This window comes from Lutjanus erythropterus, chromosome 15 (genome assembly GCF_056507025.1).
Source record: "Lutjanus erythropterus isolate fLutEry1 chromosome 15, fLutEry1.hap2, whole genome shotgun sequence".
Lineage (NCBI taxonomy): Eukaryota > Metazoa > Chordata > Actinopteri > Lutjaniformes > Lutjanidae > Lutjanus > Lutjanus erythropterus.
The window spans coordinates 5,897,096-5,922,498 of NC_139331.1; the positions used below are offsets into that span (position 1 = coordinate 5,897,096).

At 41.5% G+C, this 25,403-nt stretch overlaps 1 protein-coding gene across 1 annotated transcript in view; it reads left to right on the forward strand.

Annotated features, from left to right (window-relative positions):
- The first annotated feature begins 253 nt into the window (after nucleotides 1-253).
- The window catches only part of enah (ENAH actin regulator), a 187,180-nt gene continuing 162,030 nt past the window's right edge, over nucleotides 254-25,403 (forward strand). Inside the window, exon 1 of the mRNA XM_084738273.1 lies at nucleotides 254-625. Within this exon, the coding sequence (XP_084594399.1) occupies nucleotides 621-625 (5 nt within the window). The 5' untranslated portion in view covers nucleotides 254-620. The remainder of the gene's footprint in view (nucleotides 626-25,403) is intronic.

Genomic DNA, 25,403 nt, shown 5'->3' on the forward strand with positions numbered 1-25,403 from the left:
CTTTTTTCACTTGTTAGTAGTAGTATTAAACCAGGATTCCCTGATACTTTTCTGTCCTAATCATCCCCACTGGCTAAATTAGCCAACTTTTAAAATGTGTTTTTCTTCAGTGTGCCTCCTTTAATAAAAGATCTAACCTCAGTGAACGTGGAGCTGATTTTCAGTTGTGTGTAAGCTTCAAAATCGGAGCTTTCGGCGCGGCCGTGAACGCATCACGTGTTGCAGCCAGCAGGCAGCGGCAGCAGACCGGTACCCGAGCGGCACAGCGCCGCATCACACCGACCCAAGTGCGTCAGGAAAAAAAAGCCCGAGAAACGCTACATTTGTCCACTTTCTTCCCAGTGACTCAACGCCAGCAGCGGAGCCGCCATGCTCTAGAACATGTAGGATTCGACTGTTTCTTTTTTAAGCCCCAGTTTTCTTTTTTCTTTTCTTTTTTTGTACTTTTTACCCGGATAGCCTGCAAACTGTGAAGCCTCCCGTCACGCCGCCGGAGCCCCGTTCATCTGTGCGCCTGTAGCCTTGAAGCGAGCGGTGAACTTTTGGGAAAACTACAAGTCACCTCGTCGTCGACACCCAAAGGAGTTAGTGTTATATTCAGCCTGAACAACACTTTCGTCATGAGGTAAGAAGCTCGTCACTGTGTCTCAAATGTGAAATAATGTGAGAGAAGAGGCGAGAACATGATGAAAGTGAGGAGAGCAGCCTGGAGCGCGACGAACAACTGAGATAATGTGAGCTAAACATGTTGCTTTGATACCATGTCACACGCAGAAAAATGCACTCCTTGTGCTGCAGAAGCAGTGTCATGTTAGTCTTATTAGAGTGTGAATATTGTCACCGACAGGCTCCGTGAACGTTCCACTCAGTTTGTGCTGCATTTGAGGACGTGCATGGGTTTGGAATGGCGCTCGCCTGCTCGTTCCTGCTGCTACTCCCACACTGCATGAGAGGGATTATCTTTCAGCTGCTGCTGGTGATGGGGAGCGTTCATTTGATGCCACCGTGTGTGATTGTTGCACAGCTCGTGTACTTTTGTCAGCTGGGGGAAATGGCATCCAAATACCCCATGATACACCCAACCTGTGCTTTATGCAAATGAGAGGACATGCAACACATGTTCACAGAGACTTCATGACACATGTTCAGTGGACACACCTTTTCAAACTGTAGTCTGTAGCAGGTATGGTGCATCCATCTGACACCGATGGCCGTGGATCAGATGTTCAGTCTGAGGAGAGGTACAGTGTGTGTCTGTTGTGTAACATGGATGGAGTCTTTTTCTCCCACTGAACACGATGTTGTCTGTCTTTTGAAGGGCACCAATGACCCCAAGCTGAGTCAGTGGACTTAAAGACAGAAGGAAAGTGCTCAGTGTCGGACAGCACTGAAGGGTGTGTTTCCAAGGCTGGAACTGAAAATTATGTTTTTGTGATCCATGTCTTTGTGCTTTCCTTTTTTTTTGGGGGGGGGTTCTAAATCTCCAATAACATTCTTGCTGCATGTCTCACCTGGAGACCCACAGTTGTGACCACCTTTTAGGAGTTTCTCGTTTCATAGTTTTTATCAACCAAATAATGGAGCATTTTGTGCAGCCCCTGAAGGCAACATGCAATGCATTGTATTAGAGCTGCAACAATTACTCAATTAATAAATTAATCACATCATCAATGATGATCATTTTGATCATTGATTTTTCTTTAAAGAAAAAAAGTCAAATTTCAGCTTCTTAAGTTTGAACATTTTCTGCTGTCTTCACTCCTCTCTCACAGTAAATTGGATATCTTGGGGTCGTGGGCAAAACGAGACATTTGAGGACGTCATTTCAGGCTTTCACAAACATCGCTTAACAATTTGCTGACATTTTATGGGAAAACAGCTTTTAATTGAGAAATGAATCGATTGACTAATTGACAAATAATCGTTAATTGCAGCCCTACAGTACATTTTAATCATTCACTGGTCCATTTCAGTACTTTAATTTTCAGTAGTCCACCATGAAGGTTCCGGTTAGGAATGAACAACTTGCAGAAAGCACCTAGTTGCATGGCAACTAGTGGCAACCCACTAGTTTCATGGGAATTAAATTTTAGCATCAAGTTGTCAGTTTAATCTCATACAGAGCTCATCGGCTACCAGTTTAGCCTCGGGGGCAACAGCCAATGTTTCTGGGCTGCTGGTGTACCCAGTGGATATCCAGATAATGGATAACGGATCATTGGATGAGTAATTGTTTACAGTCTGGTTAGCAAGTTGGAGGCTAATATTTATAAACAGATCTGCATATTAATTAGGGTCTCTCAATTTCAATATTAAATTAAAAATCTGCTGAAATGAGCTTATAATTTCAGTAACTGAAATCAAAGTCAGAATCTGTGGTTCTACAGCCTACTTGCAATGTCTGGCTTGGTCCAAAGGGGAAAAAAACATTCAAAAGACAACACATCGTAGCTTACCGGCCTTGTAAACGATTTTTTTTAAAAAGAATATGAAAATGTAAATGGCATTTGTCAGGGCATAAAACCAGGATCTGGAGAACAAATCAGCACTCGATTGTCAGAATGGCAGAGCTGTCGGTACTAAAAAAGTGTTTAAATGGAAAAACTGAAAAGGATCATGACCTTATAATCAAAAGTCAAATCCAGTCTTGGATTTGGAGAGTCGTGACAATAGCCAGTGGGACCCAAGATTGCATTCCACCTCTTTTACTCTACGAACTGTTTATCAGCACTCAAACGAAATGTAGAAATGGCTCAGACAAAACCAGAATGCTTCTGACACCAAAATCTTGTCCTTCGTCTACAGCAGAATCTGTTAATAGAGATTAGTTTAATGTGGAAGAGACTGAAAGACCACCATGGAAAAATACTGCATGGTTGAGGAGAAAATGAGGTTTCAGAAAAAAAAATGGATCAAGTGATATGCTTTATTTGCAAACAGATGAATTCTGTGCTTAAGGAATTCAATGTTAAAGGCCGTTATGAGACCAAGCAAAAAAACCTACGTCAAGTTCATGAATTTTCCTCAATCGTATCCTGGCTCTTTAAATTGGCACCGAGTCTTCAAAACTTTGACAAGCCCTGATGTAGGACAACCAGCATGAAAGCTGGTGGAGAGATAATTCTCAGCTGTTTTTGTCAGTTTGTCCAGAATCGCCTTCCCCTCAGGAATGTGTCCTTAAAATCGCCCGAGGTTGCTGATGAGGCAGAAAGGGTCGCTTTGACTCGATTCTGCCGCGCAGCATTTTTTCTTGTCAGATATTTTATTTTTGCATGACGGCGCTGCGAGGGATGTTCTGCTGCATGCGGAGGAAGTTCAAATGTCAAAACAGCTTCTATGGATGCGTGTGACCTCGATTCTTTTTGTTTTGTCATCCGTGATCTAACTTTGTGTGTTGAGAAGTGAGACGTACAGCGTGGATGGGGCCTGCCCCCTTAAAGAAAGCCCCTAATTGAGTCCAGCTGTTGGAATCTCTCTGTAGGCCAAACTGTGGTTAACAATAGCTTTGGTTGTTTCAAAGAGCCGCATGTTGTGTCCATGTCCCAGAATGGAAACCACCAACTTTCATCTCGTCTTCCTCATGCTTCTTAACAACTTTGTCATTAGTTACTTTTAACCTCTCGTGTGTTTTAGAGCTTGTCTTTCCTCCTCAAACTGAACATGAAACTGAACTGAACATGTCCAAACCCCTGATGGCAGCAAACAGGAGGAAAGACATGGTTGTTTTCTGCTCACCAGACTGTGTTGGAGCTTTTAAACACAAGTTGTTTCCTTGCTGTCATTCAAAGGGAGTCCAGAGGGGAGGTATTGATGTGTGTGTGCGTGTGTAGGGGAGGTGTAACAGGTGTGTGTGGTTGTGTGTGAGTGGCGGTCCCAGCTGCTCACAGCTGACTCATGCAGGACACTTGCAGCTGTGTGTTAGTGTGCCATAAGGTGGTGGCCGCAGTGACAACCCTACAGTAAGTTACTGGTCCCCTGGCTAATCAGCACACTCTGCTGGAGATCAGCATTTTCTAGGCCTACCCATTTTTTTTACAGTGTCATCAGCCAACCCCACACCATCCATTCACACAAGTGACTCGTGACTGCCACGCCTCATGCAACTCAATTCCCATGAGTTTGATCATTAATTTCCAGTAGCAGCTGACTGAACGATGAAAGCTGAGAGACGTTTGTCATGATGAACTTTTCATGGTCATCAGCCGTCAGCAGTGAGTCAAATTTCCCTGCTCTGCTCAGCTGATGTATCAGGGACAATAGAACTGTCTGGCAAGTGCTAGATGGATGTCATGTTGCTTGCGGCCAATCAGAGCTGCCAAGTTCTTTACAAAAGCCATTTGAATGTCGAGGGCCTTTTCTCACCTACATTGTTTGGTCCAAACCAAACAGCCAAACCTCGGTCTGCAAAAAGAGGTGTTCTCCAGATCAAAATGTACCATGGTTTGGTTCGTTTCTGGTGTAGCCATATCAAATATAGTCAAGGTAGGGCCTATCAAAAATGCAAACCTTGGGTTGGACCTTGGTTCGGGCTTTCAGGTGTGAAAAGGCCCCAAAGGTACCATCGTTTTCATGGTTTGGGTTGGCTGTAAGCTTTGCTTTGTTTTTGAAAAATATAGCCTATATTTTATTTATAACAAAACTTATTAAGTCAACCTAAAGACCCTCCAGAGACACATTTTACCTCCTTTTCCTGATTAGATCTCAGTTAAGGGCTGTATGGGGATGTGCTACTGCTTGATTGGCATTTGTCTGAGCCTCATATTAGTATTTTGTTACATCTTTATCGTTATTATTGGTTTATGAAGTTGTGTGACCTCATGTAATTCCAGGAAAGCTCCTCCTTCAGTAACTGCAGCCTGAACAGAATAAGTGAAAATCTGCTGTAGGTGCAACCAGAGTCTCTCAACACATCATCTGCACTTAACCTTGGGACCGTGATTGGTTACCAACAGAAACCGGTTAACAGACTGTCTTGGCCCAGTAGATATATAACAGCACTAGGGCTGGTTATCATTTAAAAAAATATGAGTCCAGTACCCTTAAAGTGATATCAATACCTATAATGTACTTAATTTGATATCTTTCGTCCTAAATTTGATACCCATCATGTGAATGTAAGCATTTGAGATCTGGGTACAAAAAGGATTGAATGCAGATATTGTTTAGCCGGAGCAGTTTCAATACTACTTGATGTTAGCTTATTTTGTCAATACCTTAAAAATAAGTACAGTTGCCCAGTCCTGGGTGATAAACTCTAACAGTATCTATTGGTGATAGACACTTCATCAATAGCAAAGATTCCTGATTTGACTAATCAACTGTTTTAAGACTGAAATCAGTTGATTAAATGAGAACAGGTATTTGTTGTCTCATCTGTCTATGGGGCAACCAAACCAGCCTGCAAAATGAGTGCAGATAAAAATGGACAGGTTGGCTCAAAAGCATGGCAGGTCTAAGGATTTTTTAAGTTGGACAACAGCTATCAGTAGGTGAGGGGCTCAGACATCTAGAGGGAGTAGAACCACTCCCTCTCCATGTCAAAAGGAGCAAGCTGAGGGTGAGGAGCTAGAAAGCATTGCTGGGGAGTGGGATGTAATGCTCAACTTACTGCCATCACACCCCAACCTCTAGGGTATGGATGGATGGATGGATGATCAGAACACTGTGTGATTGTTATTGATAATTATTGATACCTACAGATATGAAACCTCACTATTGCGACAGACTTTTCAGCTATATTGTGCAGGCCTACCCTGCCCTCAGCAGCACATGGCTGGTTTTATCCCGACTGTTAAGGTCAGAGATACCTGACCGGAGCACATTCCTAAACCATGAGGATGAGGACGTATATGTAATGGTGGTCCGTTTGTTGCCCTGCGTTGTGTCAGGCGACACCTAACGCTGATGTCAGCTTATCTTGGGCCCGTTTGATAAGCGGCATCGTCAGGGTGACGAGGCTGTGAAGTGTCATGGTAACAAGCCCTGACAACTGCTGAAAGGCTCCATGCCTCCCAGGCGCTGCAGGTTTCACGCCACAGATGAATGACAGGAGCTGAGGCCTGCCAGGCTCCATTGCAGCCTGGAACCTTTTGCACCTATCTGCACCAAAGGAACTGTTTATGTGGAGAAAAACAGCCCCGGTCACTGAGGGGTTGAAGTTGGACTGTGGCCAGTTATGTTATCCCATCTAAACGAGGCATTAATGAGGTCAGGCGGAGGCTAATTAGAAATGAGAATAAATTAGTCCTGTACATTGATTTAAAAGACTTAAGATACGGCCACTGACTCAAGTCGTTTTAAGAGTTTTATTGAGTCTAGACAGAGAAAGAGATGCAAAGAGGCAATCAGAGGGGAGCTGAGTCATGGTATAGACTCCTCTTTACAGGACGGATTAATAGATTGTGTCGGTATTACATCATTATATCAAGTATGACTTCATTACCAGGGAGCATACCAACCTAATTCACAGTTAATGTCAATATAGCGGTCTTTGTTGAACTCCCAGGGCTTCAATAACACTACTGGCTTTGTCTCTGTCCTATTGTGGAACCAGATGTACCCTGGTAGCAAACTTTGGAGTCAAGTTTTGTCTGCTTCTCCTCATTTATCATACAAACCGATTGTAAGCATAGCCGAGCCGACAGAGAAAACTGTTCCCTGGGCTGTGTCCAGGCTGGAAAATTTAGATGTCATTTGATGCCAAAGACAGTTTTATGAACTTTCTGAATGGGCCATTAGGTTTATAAATCTATCCAATAGTGTTTCTGTATTATTGTCCTCATCTAAGTGTAAGGAATGATCCAAGTTTCCCTCCAGATCAGCTGTTAATCCATGCGGAGTGATTAATTTGACTTTATGTTATTCTTATGCCAGAGATGTGACTGTAATCTTGAATAATTCATATGAAATGTCAGAAAGAAATCATTAAAACGGACTAATCAGCTGGAAGAGTGTCAGTTGACCTCACCGAATTAGATAAACCCATAAAATCTTCTCTTTTTTACCCTCCAACCAAACTTGTGCCTCTTTTTCTGACATTCTGAACGTATCTGAAGGTGGATCGAGCTCTGAAATGTGAAGTGCGTGCGACAACAGGACGGGAGAATGAATTCATTGTGCTCCAGTGATTTTTCCTTTGAAGTTTTTGGGGAGATTTTGATCGTGGCTGCTGGCTCCCCGCCACCATCTGCTCCTCGCGCTCCTCATCTCCCTCACTCCTTCTTCTCTCCTCCCTCTGCAGCCTCTCTCCACCAATCCATCCTTAATCTTGCTTCCTCACCCCCCCCATCCGCTCCAAAAAGGGCCCCGATTTACAGGCTTCTCCCTGCCAGCTCTTAAAAAAAAAAAACAACTATTATTATTTCCGTCGATTCCCAGACGAGTTTCATCCCTCACATCTCACTTCTTATGTTTCAGCTGTCTGCTGACCGACTGTTTGCTGAGGTAAAGTCAACCCAAGGAGGAAAGTAATCACAGCTTGTGCATTTGAGGCAGACACAATTCTCTCTGGATTATTGCTGATTCACTACAGTGAAAGACATGACTTTGAGCTCGAAGCTCAGCCACAAACAGCGATCGTGGCATCAAGTCACCGCGGTCAGAATATTATATAAGTATATTAAGGTCTTTCTACTTTATTAGGCGGAAGAGAAAGACAGAAAAGATACAGCTTAAAATGCTAGATCAAATCAGTCTATGCACGGATCCGATATCACGTGTTTCATTAGCCCTGAAATGGGACCCGTCTATCTCCTGGCAGTATCCCGTACAGCAATTATTTTAAACCGTAACCAGGCTAGAGTTACAATACCAGGATTTTACACTTTGATACAATACTAGTATAAAAACACAATATCATGGCAAAAAGGAATAAAAAAAAGTCTTAGGCACACAAAAAAGGATAATCTTTTCTTCTTCTTTGTACTAACAGCCTGCAGGCAGTGTTGCTACAGATGAGGTCAATGAATATTGCCTGCTTTTGCTGTGCAGTAAGCCAAATTTCAGGCAGGAAATAAGAACATAATGATGAGGTCTTGGATCTTTTCTTTTTATAGCTTAGGTGCTGAGGTAGGTAGTTTATGTATAATGCTGTATTATTGTTAAAGTATCGACAAATTTGAGCCAGGCCATACAACAGTCATCATATCACATCTGTACATGATTAGTTGTATATACCTTTTTAAGATGCCGACTGGAAAAAAAACAGTACCAAGTAATATCGAAACCCCTCCAGTCAGACCATACCTGCATTCGATCCTCTATGTACCCAGATCTAGGAAAAGAGACCATGTGTAGTGTATTGCTTGCAGTCAATCACGGCAAGCATTCTTTGATTTAATGTAACTTCTGATTAACCCACTACTGTATCAGCTAAAGCCCATACAAGTCTTTAGAGTGGTGAACTGGATGGAGTTGATGCTTCAGCACACTGAGATTCCACCAAAGAAGATCACAAATGAAGTACTCTATTGGTATCATTGTCACTTTAAGGTTATTGGCAAACGATACCTGGCCGTAGTACTCCTAGTATTGGTCAATACACAAAGTTCAGGTTTTGGTATCAGGTAGGGCTTTTCAGAATGCTTTGAAGCTTTGTTCCTTGCCATGGTATTTATAGAGCAAAATTAGTATTGGACTTTTCCCAAATATATATATTTTTTCCTCCTGGTTGCCTCTGTGTCAGTTGTGCTGTTGGCATGTTGTCAGTTTGCATCAAGCTCGTGCTGAAGTTGCTGCAGCTGCTGCTTCTTCCAGCAGGTGCCTGCAGCTCAGGCTGAATCGAGCTGGACACGCGGTACCAGGCTGGAGGTGCTCTTTGACCATCGCCTCTCTGACAGAGGGAGATAGTAGAATGACAAAACACAAGCAGCACAAGCGACACAGAAGCAGCCAGTGGGTCGGAGAGGTGGAAAGCGCACATGCATCATTTAGCTTAATTGTTGTCGAAGCTTAAAAAAGGCCATAGCACCTCATCTCTAGTAACGTTTTTAAACCTAAGCATACTCTCTCCTTTCAACAGCCCCACTGTGGCAGATGAAGGTTAAGTGCCGTGCTCAAAGGCGTCTCAACAATAGCGTTACTCATTCACTGTAATGACACACAGTGTCCGAGCTGACCTGGTGATTCAAACCAGAAACCTCCCTATCACAAAGTCACTTCTCTGTAATCTCTGGGCTACCACCCCCCATAATGTTGTCTGTATGTATGTGTTTGTGTGCGTGTGTGTTTGCTTGCTCACTTGTTTAGTCATGTTGAGTGATACTGGTGTTTAACTCTGTGCCTTTCCCCCGCTTTTTTCTGATGAGTCACTCCATGGTCACTCAGTTTATAACAGAGCAGGTTAAGAAATTGCCTTCTGCTTCCCATACATGCTATTTTTCTGCCCTCATGATGTGTAATTTTAGGGGTGTATTGTGTATTTATTGGGGGCAAATAATACACTTACGATGCATCTTGACGCATTTGAGGGCATGATGCCTCTTTACCTTTTCAACTTTACGATATCTGATATCCCTCCAACAATACCAAGTACCCATCTGAGTTTACCACTGTGTGCAATCATTTCTGTGTAAGGTAACAGCCAAGCTTTGCTGTGGCAGTAAGAAAATGAGCTGACTGCTTGTAGGTGATGCAGAAAAAAACACTGGGTTGTATCATGACATCCACAGAGAGTGCTTTTAATGTGGATCGGTCATGCCGTGGACAATGTCCGATCCATTTAATAAGGTCAGCTTTGGCACCAGTGTTAATCCAGCTTATGTTTTAAGAATCCCTTGATCAAAGGCTTTAAGTGTCCAATTACTGAATTCAGATGAATGTAACAGGTTTGTTAAAGTATGAACAGGATGAAACCTAAATTAAAGTCTGCCTATTCGTAGCTGCTCATTTCTACACTGATTTAATGAAACTTTGAGGGTATTTTTGCCCTGCAGCTTGTGCTCATTTCTGACCCTGACTCATCATCTCATAATCACCATCCTTCCTTTCACAGAAGTATTGCTGGTATCATGGCTGACTGGCCTTGCTTTACTGAAAGGATGTGAATAAATGGAGGGAGAGTCAATACGTTAGAACATAAGATCAGGAGGATTACTTTAAACTCAAGCCCAGCTCATTGATCAGATTGCCATGGACGAAGATCTTGTTGAAAGAACAAGGCTTATCTGGCTTATCTTGTCTTTTGGATGCATACATTCATCAGCTGAGTATTAATTAATAATAATTAGGTCTCATTTAATTAAGAGTTAATCAATGAAGAGGACATCCCGTGAATACAGTTGAAAATTAATTTCTACAAGTAATTACGTAGCATAAACTCATGAATGATTCTGTAGTTTGCATGCACTAGGCACATTTATTTGCTTTGGCCCAAAGTGAAATGAACCTTGTAGCTTTGAACAATAATTCCAGATAAATTTTTTACCTTCCTAATATCGATGCTGATACCTGAACTTTGCATTTGGGCCAGTGCCGATCCAATGGGTATAAACTACTATCCATACATGGATGTGATATGATTGCTATCATTGTAGTATGTCCTGGCTCAGGTTTAAAAAAATGCTGTACGGGACGCTGCAGGGAAGTAGCAGAGTCCCCTTTTGTGGCTAATAAATTACATGATATTGGATTGGCGTATAGACGGGTGTACTTACCAACATAGCTGCAAACAGTTATTTTCAATACAGGTTATTGTGTATTTTCTTGATTAATGGTTTAGTCCAGCTGTTTCCAAACTTAAAAATGCCACCGCCCAATTTGAATTCTGAAAATCTTCTGTGGCCCCCCAAATTTTTAATCACAACTTTCATCAATATGCAAGAAAAATTAAGTGTTAATTTGACAGGTCACTGAATACAGTTTAACACTGTTGAGCTTTTAAATTAATCAAATATTTTATGGTAGTTTCAATTATTATTTATATATTTTTCATGACATCTCAAGGCCCATCTGCAGGGCCTTCATGGCTGGTTTGCTGGTTTAAACTATAAAAAATGACATCTTGAAATTGCTTATTTTGTCCAACCAACAGTCCCAAACCCAAAGATTCTGCATTTACTGTCATAAATGACAAAGAGAAGCAGCAAATCCTTTATTTTTTTGCTGGAAAAATGAAAAATTATCACTCAGTTATCAAAATAGCTGGCAACTAATTTTCTTTCAACCGATTAACCGACTAATTCTTGCCGGTCTACTTGCTAATACCTGATCCAGTATTTTAGGCTGTATCGGAGGCATTTCTGAGACCGGGATCATTATCAGCTTAACCCAGAAATAATCCAAATATTTACTTTAGACTCTCATGTCTTGCGACCCTTAAACGCATCTTGCTTGTGTAAATATGCTGCAAGTAAATTCTCTAAAACCGTCCAGAAATATGTGCCAGGATGTTGGCAGAATGACTGTTTGAACAGTTGCGGGGTCGTCCACACCTGAGGGAGGCCAGCTCTCTCTTGCTCCTGCTGTATGTCACCTCCATCCTGGATCAGAAAGGGAAGGTGTGATACCAGATTAGCAGCACCGTCTCACTCACACTGCTGTTCCACTTCTCCCACACAAGTGTCCACCCACCTGTTAAAGCTGCTGCACACTTGTTTATATTTTTGTACTGCAAGCATAGTTTCACCATTCCTAATAATATAATTCCAGCATGTTGGCAGCATTGATTGTAGCTGCGATTGTTCTGACAACCAACCAAGAATAAAGACAAAATGACTCTGTGAATCATATGTTATTTGGTGTTTGCTGAGCTCTAAATATTTCTGTCAGTGTGTGTGATGGACGGGAGGGTTGTGTGTTTAACCTGCGAGGCGTTGTCCTCGCCGTCCTGTGGGTTTGGTGAGCTCCTGCTACTGACATCACTGTGTTCAGGGAGGTGGAATGCTGTGAACCTCCAGTCTGGTGTGTGTGTGTGTGTGTGTGTGTGTGTGCGTCCGGGGCAGGGTTAGCTCAGAAACATTTGTCACTGATGACGAGGCCCGTCCTGCTCTGTGCGAGTTTGACAGATGGCTGTCAGAATGAAGACACTGACACGTTTACAGCCAGTAGATCTTTCAACTTGTGCACAGACAAGCTCAAACACAAACCCTGTGTGCTATCAATTATATTCATGTGCAGCTAATTAGCAATAGTGATTTACAGTCACAGGAAAGGTTTAGTGTTTTTGCAGCAACTAGTATGACTGAATTGTGATGCAGTAGGCTTGGGCTTTTTTTTTTCGTCATTTTATTTTGCTAATATAATAGTCTACTGCTGCTTAAAGATGCACTTTCCTTCTAAGTCATATTACACATTGACTGTAACAGATGATAAGTGCGCTGAGCTGCAGGAGGATTGAGAGGCAAACAACCTGTAGAGCCAGACTATTTTCACATCTAATGCCGTGATTTAAGTCTTTATCTCAACCAAACCAGAGTTGATGAAAGCTGGAAGAGTGGAAAGACTAACAAAGATGTTTGAGTCAGTTTTAATCTTGTTTTTCTGTCGACTTTGACACAAACACACACAAACGCAATACAATTTTTATGTAGGATTAGGGATGCAACAATCACAGCTGATTAATTGGCCAATGCTTTTCTTGATTAATTGATCAATAGTTGTTTGGTCTATAAAATGTCAGAAAACAGTGAAAAATGTCAATGAGATGATGTCCTCAAATGTGTTGTTTTGCTCACAACCGAAATATATTCAGTTTGCTGTCAGATAGGAGTAAAGACACCAAAAATCACTGTAAAAAGCTGAAAAATGTCAAAACAGTAATTTAATAATTGATTAAATTGGACGCACTTATAACCATTCAGGTCAGCTAAATGTACAACATTTCAACTCTGGACCGGTGACGTTCCTCTGCCAATAATCTTATAGAACCCACCTCATATTAAATTTGTGATTGGCCCGACCAGATCCAAGGTTTGTGGAATTCTGTCTGACTGGAAGGGGGGCAGGAGGTATTTGCCAGAGCACATGAAAACACGTCGAAATACTTATACGCTGGATGTTAAATCGAATGGCAGATTGCCCTGAAATGTAGTGGTAAGGCTCTAATAATAGCACCATCATCAGCGTGTGGTTCTGTCCAACATTTTTGCATTGTGGCGTACAGGGAACATTGCAGGAGCCAGGTTCTTTGGCAGGGCTTCAGTCATTTAGTCTTGTTTATATATTGGACCCATTAGAGGAGTTACTGAAAAGACTTTGCATATTATTAGGCAGAAAAGCATGAGTTCAATCAGTGCCAAATGTAATCTGAACATCAGATTCAATTTATAACTCTGACATTTGACCAAACAACCACTTGGTTTCAGAGCTCTGTTTATCTTTTTTATTCCCTTCATAATCTCCTCTACAAAAGCCCTCCTCTCGTCAGACATATCATTCCTGCGCACATACATTTTCTTTGGAAAACTCCAGCAGTAAACATACCTGGCTGGAAAATTCCTCAGCAGCCATGTGTACTGTGTGCCTGTGTGTTTGCCGGTGTGTGTTTCAGCTGTGCACCGGCGCGTGAGGGGCTGCCACCGTGTTTTCATCCTCGGCGTGTGCCTGAGCGGTTCGGACAGTGCCGGTCAACAGTACGCGTCCGTCGTCGTGGGGAAGCATGAAGCTCTGACCAGCTGCGTGCCCACGGTGGCCGGGCTTGCATGATGAGCCGCGACAGCTCATGAATGTGCATTTCTCCGTTTGCTTCGCCCTGCCAGCCTCTCCCGTGTCCCCCGTCACCCCTCCCTCGCTGGTCTTCTTCTGAGATTATGTTTGTGCCATTTCAGCTCTGTTGGTCAGGACTGACAGGAGCGATGGCACAGGAGGGGAAGCAAATGTGATGCACATGCATATTTATTCCCCTCATTTCTTCCTTTTCAGCTAAAAAAAATCGTCTGATGCCATTCAGACAACATGGTTCCTCAAGATCGATTTTGCAACTCTGATCATTATTTTGTTTGATCTCACACTGCTCTGACATCATGCAAACATAGGAATCATAGTTGTTCTTCACTGCTTCCAAATCTTCAGGACATGATGGGAAATGATTGGTTTAGATGTTGGATCAATAACAAGACATTTTAAAGAAATGTCTTGAAACATCAGGTCAAGTCAGATTATGTTTTATTAAACTGAACGTGGAGTCTGCTCCACTGTCCATCTTGACTAGAGTTGCAACAATTAATCAAATAATCCCTTATTAATCGATTATTTTAATAAATCGCCAATTATTTTGATAATCGATTAATCGCTTTGAGTCATTCCTTAAGAAGAAAGTATTAAATGTTAATATTTGACTGATAGAGGAGTTAACTGACCCTTAACTGAATATCTTTTGGTTGTGGACAAAATAAGGCATTTGAGGACGTCATCTTATAGGCTTTGGGAAACACTGATTGACATTTCTCACCATTTTCTGACATTTTAAAACAAAGAACTATTTATTGATTAACTGAGAAAATAACTGACCGATTAATGGATGAATAAATAAATAATCGTTATTTGCAGCCCAGATCTTGACTCCAGCTTTTCCAACTGCGGCTGCCGCCTGCCCTTGTTCATTTCAAACAAGCCTAATATCTTGTGTGCGACGACTGAACTCCCTCACTGGACACGTACCAATAAGAACAAACGTCTAATTTGTCCCTCTGTAACAGCCTCAACAAATTGAACTGGCGGTGGAGGGGGAGATGTCCATCGAGCAATCTGTGCATGCCCACGGTCTTGAGAAGAGACTGAGTCAACACAAGTGGGACATCACCTGTGGGGGCGTAGCGTGGTTGTGCAGGGCCTGTAGAGAGAGGAACCGGCGAATTAACATTTTGAACCGGCCCGGGTTGCAGCGCCGATGCACACCCCTCCAGTTGAACTGATGCCGTGGAGGAGCTGCGGACGTGGCCGAGGCACCAAGCAGCTGGGTAGCTGAAAATCAATAGGAAAACAGCAGCATTGAATTTCCCTTCTCACATTTTCTCTCTGTAGTTTGGCTGTCCAGAGACGGTGGAAAATACAGCGGAGAGTCAGCCAGGAAATAGATCAGGACGGATGACTAAACTTTCACATTCTATTCATTTTTTTTTAGAAGGAATGAAGGAACAGAGAGACACATACTGATCAGGGTTCATCTGCTTAAAGGGATTATTGTTGCTTCTTCACGGCTGATAACTCCTCAAACCCGCAAAACTCACACAGACATTAATTGAGCAGTGTTAACACGGTCAGGATAATTTACTTCATTAAAATAAATACATATTGTTGTGATAGGGATAGCTTTCCTATGTCATAGTAACACATTAAATTTTGCTTTCTCTTGGGGCTCATAATGCGTGAGCTTTGGAAACATTACAAACAACAGCTCATTTGTCTGTCAGCACCTCAAATGATTTCTTTTCATTCTGTTTATCCTCCTCTTTTTCCAACTAAACACCACCACTCCGTGAACTGATAACCTTCCTCCCTCATCTCTCTTTAGAGCTAATCATTTACAGGCAAAGTGGGTCTGTATCAAAGCGCAGGAAAGAGTTCTTATCTTTTTCTTGGTATGTATTTGTTTGTAACCTTGTCAAAGAAGCACCAAGTTTTCATGTGTTGATACTTTTACACATTCAGTGTTACCTGTACCGGAGATCTTTATGAGGCCAGTGAACAGAGTTGGTCAGGCTGTTTAAAATGTAAAAACAACATTAATTTCTTATTACGCATTGTGCAAGTGCCTTTAGACAACTCCAAAGCTGCACCCATGTGCAGTTGTAGTATGGGCATGACCATAGACATGACCTCAGTGGTTTTGCTGACCTGGAGATTGCCCATCGTTTTTACATGCATGTTTTTCTTTTTTAGGAACATCACCAACATTGTAGCCAACATAATGCCAGAATAAAAATCAGGTTTTTCCAATATCAGTGTCTGAATATTCTTAGAAATGAAAAGTTAATTGCTTTTTGAAAGGGTGCACTGGAATTATTATGCATTATTAACATATTATGATTAAATGACCGGCAGAAAAATGGTCTTAAGATGACAGTATAATTTACTGCAATTATTTCTGGAACTATTATCTTCCAACAAAAGTAGTTATTATGACAGCGCTTCAGAAGTCCTGTCAGCTCACTGGTGGGTAAGGTTAAGAAGCCCGCTGAGAAGACACAACATTTAAATAAGACAACTTTGAAGTTTTGTAACTGTAATTTAATTATTGGGTTTCAAATTGTAATCCTTTACATTCCACTCTTTAAAGAAAGTAATCAAATTACTGTAATGTGTTACTAATGCCATGTTTCCATTGCATGGTCCGGCTCGGCTTGACTCAACCCTTTTAGTACCAGATACTTTTCATGACTTTGTTTTCCGCTGCAGCTGGTACCCCCCTCCCAATTTGGCAGGTTTCTTGAGCTGATCGTCATAGTGACGCCGGGTAAAATCTGCCGTGACATCATCTTCAATGCAACACAAACACACAAGAACAATAGAGGTTATCCTTTCTTCTTGATGAGATCCTTTCATCTGCAACCAAACAGAGAAACGTCAGTACCTGGTCATTTGACCATGGTGTGGTTTGGCGGGCTGCCATCTTTAAAATCTGGGCTGATTGAAAAAAATAAAAATAAATTGTTTGTGCATGTGACAATTCTTTCTGCAGAATCATTGGTTTATAAGTATTTTCACTCAGTTGGCTCAGTTCCCTTATACATAAGAAAAATACCAGGGACTGAAAATGATCTGCAGTGAGCTTAACTGTACCATGCAGTGGCAAAAATGTGTAAATAATGTGTTGTAGCAATATATTGGGCTTCTCTGAATGGCTCTTAACCAAGCTGTGATGAGTTATGATCTCATTATTGATCACAATGCAGTGTCAGTTACCTCATAAACTAATAATCAAATGATGGCTTATTGATCTCAGCAGGGATGTTTGTTTTTAGCTCCATCCAGCCCCCCAGCTGACCACAGGACCATGAAACTAACAAAAGAACAGCAGTAACTTTAGTCTTTGTTGGTAGTTTTCCTTCTCTTTAAATGACAGGGTGTTTTATGAATATCATTTTCAAGCACACACACACACACACTGGCCTCTAGTTTAGTTCCATAACAACGTATCATGTCTCTGCCATGCTGCACCCGGTGAAAAGCCCCCCTCCTCTCCTAAATAGTTCCATCATCAGAAGTGGTCGCCCTGGCAACACAACAACGCCGCCAAATTGACACTCTTTGTGGAGCCAATTGTAGCCTCGCTAGATCTTGAATGAGCGGAGAAATAAGAGTCGCAGCTCCAGGAAGACGGAGAGAGAAGGCGAAAAGACGAGGCGAGGGAGGGAGGGAGGAGTGTAAAAGAGCGAGTTGTGAAACAGGTCATCCACATCGCAGTCAGGCCTCATTTGGCCTCCATAATGAAGCGACCCCGGACAAACCTCTCCATCTTTGTTCCCCCGGACAATGGCTGTGCACTGGGAGAGAGAATCATCTGACACATGAACTCCCCGCGGTCAGCTGGGCTCCACTGAGGGGGTGGTGGTGGTGGACCAGGCCTGGCACAGAGGACAGTTTATCCTGCACTCAGGAACCGCTTCAACTTTTCAAACAATATAGAAAAAAAAGTTGATATAAAGTTCCTCTGTTCTCATTGTACAGCTCAGTATGCTCTCTCTGCCCTTTCCTATCTCTGTAACTTTCAGTGGAACACTGTAAAACAAAAAGTTGAGAAAACTTATAATTTCAAGGCAACCGGCTTCACTGAACTTTTGAGTTTCAGTCAAACTCTCAAAACTCTCTGTTTTGCCGAGCTATAAACTTTTGTTGAAATACTTTACTTCTTTATATAAAATTGAATTTTTGCATTTTAGAAACCTGAAAATTTTGGTATTGTGAAAATTGTTGAGCTGTGAAGCTAATTTGTCATTTTAGTGCTTTAAAATTAAATTATTTTAATTGCAAATAGAGCTACAATGATTAATCGATAACGAACCAATTATCAAATTAATTTTGATAATTGGTGATAATAATAATAATAGTAATAGTAATAGGTTTGAGTAATTTTTAAGAACAAAAAAGTCAAAATTACCTGATTCTAGCTTAAATGTGAATATATTGTGGTTTCTTTACTCCTTTGTGATAACAAACTGAATATCTTTGAGTTGTGGACAAAACAAGACATTTTAGGATGTCGTCCTGGGCTTTGGGAAACACTGATTGCCATTTTTCACCATTTCTGACATTTTATTGAAACAACTACTAATCAATTAATTGAGAAAATAATCTACAGATTAATTGATATAATGATATTAATAATCAAAGTTTTGCTAATCTGTAATATTTTGTTGAGGTAATTTACTTTTCTTCTTTCCATAAACTTGAATCTTTGAGCTTTTGAAATCCCCAAGTCTGGTGTTTTAAAGGTTGTTCACAGTGAGCTTTGGACCTGATTTGCTATTTTTGGGTGCTTGAAAATTAAATGGTTGCAATTGAAAATTATTATTATTATTCACTTTCACTTCAGTGAAGTTACTCAGCAGTTTTTGAAATTCAGATACTTTTGTTTCTGAAAATCAAGCTTCAAGCTTTTTTATTATTATTATTATTATTTAAAGAAAAATAAATCATTTCAACAAAAGTTATAGGTAGTTTATTTCAAAACTGATGTGTTTGATTCAAAACAAAAATTTAGTGAAGACATTTGCTGTGAAATTAGGAGTTTTCGCAACTTTTTTTTTTTTTTTTTTTTTTTTATCAATGAAACAGGCAGTTAAAAACAGTTAAAAAGGGTTATTTCTGTTTCACATTGAGTTTGCTCATTAAATCTTTTATTGAACTGAAGAACCAGTTATCTCAGAAGTGAGAAAACATTCTCACTTTTAAGATAATTGCTGCCATGTCCTAAAACAACTAATTAGTTTTTTTCGGCAAGATGAAGGTCCTGTCTAAGCAGAAAGTCTGAGTACTACCTTTAAGGACACATTCTTGACAAAGCAGAAGTTCTCTTTGAAGGCAAACAGGCATGTTTGTGAGAAAAATGAGGAGAAGGGAATGATGATGAAGGAAGGAGAGAAAGGTGAAGGACAGAGAGTTTTATTAGAGAGGACTAGATTCCCACATCAACACACACACCGACACCCCCTTTAATGCAGGGTTGGAGGCGATTCCAGGAAATGGTTTTCTAATTACTTATTGTCAAAATGAGGCACGCTCCAGGTCCCTGTTGCAGCGTGAGAACGGCAGTGTGTGTGTGTGTGTGTGTGTGTGTGTGTGTGTGTGTGTGTGTGCTGAATAATTCATTTGTCTGGGTAAGGCCGCAGTTTGCACCCAGCTCACAGCAGCTCTGTGTTGACTTTGATCTTCCATGTATTTCTTCACAGATTTCAGACTTTCTGATGCTGCATTTGAAATGATTAGGTCTCCCATGCTAATGTATATGCCCACACACACACACACACACACACACACACACACACACACACACACACACACACACACACACACACACGCACACACACAGTGGGGCGTAAGATGCCGGACTCCTGTCATCCTGTCATCCTCTCCCACCTGGTTGGCCTTAATCATCATTTCACATGTCTTTTATTTTGAAATACTCCTACGCTCTGTCTGTCATCTGCTGGAGCTGTGTTCGCCATTCTTCCTGATTGAGTGGCTCATGACCTTTGACACAGTAAACCAATCAGAGAGTTCTGTTTGCACTGACGGCGTCGGCTCTGAGTGCTCAGCTTTGTGTATGTGTGTGTGATCTGATGAGATGGTCCTGCTTGGTCGCTCTCCGCTCTGTGAAACCGCCAGTTATTACTAGCTTTTTTCCAACTGCATCATGTAATCTTCTTCAACTCTGATAGCTGATCATATTTAAACCATAAATTTGCTATTTTTGGACATAACTTTATTAAATAAAGCTCTTCCATAACAATTTGTCTTCAGCCAACAGGTATCACTGGAGAAGTTTGACCTCTTTTTTGAAACTTTTTTGGTATCATATGTATTTTGACCAATATTTTACTTCTGATCAGATAGTAATCATCAGTGATTGTTCTGGCCAATTGATCTGAATGGATGTTGGCTAATGATATGAAATACATTGGCTTAACAGTGACATTCCTTGCAGATGTGTCACCTGATTGCTACAACTCAGTCAAATTAAAGAGGCGTTTACTCAGACACCTTTATTAACTTTTGCCCTTGCTATCAAGTCCACACTTAGAATTTTCTAATAGACTAAAGAGTTTTATAATGAAATAATATTTTCCTAGTTTTACATTGGTTGCACTGCCTGACATGGAAAGTGTACCAGCCTACATAGGAGTTGAAAGTAGCTATTTTTACCAATATTTAAGAAAGATCTACACGCCTTCACACTCAGCCATGAAGGTCAGCCTGTCGGAATATTCTGTGTACTATTATTATAGCACTTGAGGATAAAAGGTTTAGGTTTATAGTTGTGCAACCCTGACATTTGAGAATAAACAAATTTACTGGACAGAAGTTTTTAATTATCTTAATAGTTTTAAAACTATGGGTATTTGGTTTAATTTGAAAGTTTCAACCCTAAAAATATGCCATAGTATTTTATTATGAATTTATTATCATTAAAATCCGATTTTTAATAGTTTTCTTGTCCTCTTGTCTGTTCATTTGCACAGACTGTTACGCTGCCGGACATTTTAGGGGTTTGAGATGCCATCCCTTACAATATTGGCTCTTTTTAGGATAAAATCTTAAATTTTAGACGTGTATCTGTGTAGCTGGGTCAGGAGTCAAAACCAAATGTGGAGCATTCAAGGGAAATCCCTGGAAAGGCCCATTCCTCCATTCGAGCAGACCGACATGCGTATACAGAACAGAGTGTACAGGACGGCCTTCAAATTGTGTGTCTTGTAGCAGCTCCGCCTCATCTCTACGACAAGACGCTTATTAAACTTTCAGAGGTCTCTGGAGCAGCGCTGTCTCCACGGCCCCTGACAGCCCGCAGTCAAACAGCTGCTGCTCAAAGCAGCCTGCTCATCACCTGCCGACACTTGAGAACACACACACACACACACACACACACACACACACACACACACACACACACACACACACACACACACACACACACACACACACACAGTTGTGAGTGTATGTTAGCTTTTAGCTTGACCAGGGGATCTTTTGCTGTTCTAATTACTCTGTCTGGACAGTCGCTGTTGTTGTCTTCTTTCACCTTTACTGCAAGTTCAACCCAAGCTTAACTTTTGTGTAGAAGGAAACTGTGAAAGACTCCAATCATGTTTGTTGTTTTTGAATCCTGTGTGTGCATGTTCTTCTTTTCTACCTGCGTGTGTGTGTCTGTCTGTCTCCTGAGCGTGGGCAGGAGGAGGTCAGACAGTAATCTCCACAGTGAACATTAGTCAGATTACACAAGATTACTGCATTCTCTACTGGACATCAGAGTCGAACACTGCAGGACGCCACAGGGCCGGATTGGTTTTTTAACCTTTATGTTTAGGCCCAAAATGATTTGTTTTGCTCTTATGACACAGACATTATGAGTTCAGATGTTAAAGGGACAGTTTGGATTGTTTAAAGTATGGTTTTATGAGGTGTTTATCCACAGTAATTGTATTACCTACAGCATGGAGAAGCAGGGAGGAGTATCGTCACAGAATCTCAGCTATGTCCTGCTGTGGACAACACCTAAAAAACAGTTTGTGTGCGCTAAATTAATAACCGCTTTACCTTGCTGTCAGTCCAGGCCTTTTCTGATGGGAGACAAATATTGGTCTCTCCAAATCAACCAAACTTCATAGATGAAATCAGCAATTTTACCTCACAGAACACAGGAGTTGCCTTTCTACTGCTGCCTTGATTGGTTAGTTAGTTAGTGTTATTGTGTGACCTCTGGGTTCATTCAGATTCTCCAAAGTCACACAATAACACAAACAAACTAACCAATCGTGTCAACGATTGACCAGCAACTCACATATTCTGCAAGGTAAAATGACCATTTTTGGTAAAGTCCCTCGGAAAAGTCTGTCTGATAGCAAGGTTAAGTGTGAGAATTCTTTAAATATAGTGTATACTTAAACTGATATTGATTTTTTTGCTGATACTTGTCCATAGCAGTATGTTGCTTAGCTTCCTACACCTGTACTCCTGCTGCTTTTCTAGATTTTGGGCTTGCAGACCTCCATACACTGTATGTAATACACTGACTGCTTCCTGCAACCTCACATCAAAAAATCTGAACTATCCTTTTAAGGCAAATGGTCCACTCATTCAACCAGGATTACATTTTGGCTAACGGGAACACAGATTTCCCCTTTATTTGATCTCAAAGATAAGATGTTAGTGTTTGCATAGGGCTTCGTGCTGTGACTGTGTACGTGTTTGTGTCTGTGCGCACCTGAACTGTCGGCCAACTGTGTAACAAATCAGCATGAAGCAGGGTTAAGATGACAGTCAGATGGGATTAGCGGGGGTGAGACCTGGACTAGACCTCAATCTGTTTTACCACAGCCGGGACAGACGGGCCTTGCCACCCTGCTTTCAGCCTCACGTCTCCTCACCCTGCTGTATTTTAAGACACAACATCCAGCAGTCCGTCCACGCACTGACATGTGGTTTTTCACTTCCAATCCACCTTCACTGTTGTTTGATATAAGAGTCCAGGGTGAGCTACTGAGCTGCAACTGCTGGGGACTGAGTGTCTTGCTCGTGGACACTTCAATAGGGACGTCCAATCGTGTATTTAAATGTTGTCCCACTCCAGCAACATGTGCTGATAGTGGTTCCCACAGTAAATCTGTTTTCCCACCGCTGCACTGAGTCCACTGAGTGAACAGAATCCAATTTAGATAAGATATGCCTGACAATTAAATAACATTAAAGTACAGCCTGAAGGACAGCTTTCCTTTAAAGGGGCACTCTGCCAATTTCACCTGTCAAAGTCAATTAAGTAGTGCATCAAGTACTACACAGGCGGTGTAAACAGTTGGCTTATGTTTTGTGAAGCTTTGGAGGAGCTTTGTCAAGTCGGAGAAAGTGACATTACCAAGGTAACTCACTTTGGGTTTGGAGACTACATTCATAATAGAGGGACTGGGATGCAAACTGGGGTATTTAAAAGCTGTATAGCAATAGATAGATGCTACAGACTTGCATTATGGGAAGTATAGGATCCAGCGTTTTTGGGGTTTAACCATAGACTATAGATGGTGCGTGTCCTCTTACATCCACTGCACAAAAAAGAAGCCAAAATAGTCTGGCTATGAGCGCTGTCAATGGTGAAACCCTATTTTTATAACATCATAACTAATTCAAACCAAACTGATACTTGAACAAACATCAGCGTGATAAGAACCACCTAAACCGACAGAAACCATCTTCAGGAAAATTTGTTTGTACTTTGTGTTCTTTGATGTTTTAGTCCCATCTGCGAACATGGAGGGGGTGGGTCTATTGACTGTACTGCAGCCAGACACCAGGGGGCTGTTGAGATGTTTTGGCTCCACTTTTGGGGAGCCCTCATGTTGTCCATAGTTATATGGTCTTTAAGGGTGAAACAGAGCGACGATGGTCCATGGTCTGTACAATCACCCCCAGATTGACCTGCACACGATCCTTGGATTAAATGAAACCATCATAACCATCATGACAGTTGCTATTAATTTTTAAAGGAATATTTCCTGAGTCTCAATGCAGAGTTGCAGTGAAAAGACAAGACAGATCCTGTTGTGTTCTACTCTGCAGTACACCTCTGTGTGGCTGTGGAGTCTAAAAAAACAAAGGAAGAGCATCTGTTTTAAAAGCCGTCATGTCGCCACTATTGAGTGAAATTCCAACCATGACTTCAGGCATTTTCTGTGGTGTAACTGGGAAATGGGCGACGCTGTTGTCATAGATGGATTGGATTGTGATGTTTACGTGACTTTGGCGATATCTGTTGTCTTAACTACTACACAAAGTTATGCTTATCTCATCGGGGCAGATCCATGTCTGCCTGCCTGTGTCAGGCAGGGCATTAAGCCAGACTAGAGAGTATTGTAGTATAATATACTGTGCAATATAATACAGTATAGTATTCAGTAAGTTTACTGTATTGTATTGTTATTATAGTGTTATTATTATTATTACATTATTATCACAACATTACTATGGTTTTGACTACAGAGGAAGAGGTAAAAGCATTTTTATTGCATTTTAAAAATATTTTAACTCCAGTCTCACCTTTTATTTATTTTTTGTGGATCAGAAAAATGATTTGATGTGTGTCTCAAAACTGTGATAAGATCCAAACTGCTAGTTTTACAGCCTGTTGCACTCTCAGTGGTATTTACCAGGCAGTGAAGGTCTGACAAAAAGTTTCCATAGAGTTGCATTGAGGGAAGTGCATGATTCAGTGTTTTTGGGGTTCAACCATTGGAGGGACTAAAAGTCAGGACATCTCCGTCTCTACTGATTCGATTTGGATCATTCTCCTTTCATCTGTCCCTCACAAGTCTCCCAGCTTCATGAAAATGCATTACTGAATTGCTAGAATCATCTTTTAATGGCTCTCATGTGGCAAAGTCAGGAAATTATAAAAAAAATATCTCACTTAGGTGGTAACAGAAAACAAACCCAAACCCTGACACACAGAATAATCGCTCCACTTACGTGGTGCCCTCTCAGATTGGCTGTGTTGACAGCAGATGTTAATGCAGCCTTGTTGAATAAGTGGCTGAAGACTGTGCTTTTATGATATAATTTGAAACAAATCAACTGTGGAAATTAAGTCTGCCTGTTTCCCCAAACGAGTTGAAGCGAGGCATGTTTGTATCCTGAGTCTTTTTTTTTTATAATTTGTACTGAAGGAACAAAACAACCTCAATTATTCAGATTGGTTAGAGTTTTTCAGCTCATGCACCATGATCGTATCATGTCTGTGCAGATCATATTCCCAGTGGTGCTGTATTATCAGTGTAAGTGCTGTATCCACACATGTAACCTCAGGCAGCAGATGTCACTGGTAGTAAAAACTGGAAGAGGCTTATGTGGCAGGCAGCCTGTAATGCCTCTGCCAACCTAATGCCCAATACCCTACCCTGCCAGTGTGTGTGTGTGGCGGGGGCTGTCTGATGATCCAGTCCAGACTAGATGCTCTCTGCTTCCGCCCTTTCTGTGTGAGAGAGACTGCCAACTGTTGAACCATGCTGCCCTCTTGTTTGAATGTGTGTGAAGCTGAACCTGTGTGCAGCGTTGGAGGACAGCGTGACGGGACGCTCGGATTTTGGGTGAAGAAAGCTGACTGTGAATGTGGCTGAAGAGGGAAAACAGGTGGCCGCTCTGTTTGTCCATCTGTCCCCTCTTCCACAGCAGCTGTCTGTCCTTTCCCCTTTCTCCTCTGCTTGTCGTCTCTGCTCAGGTCGAAGGTCAAGACAAACTACAATCTGTACCAGTCAGTCAGTCCG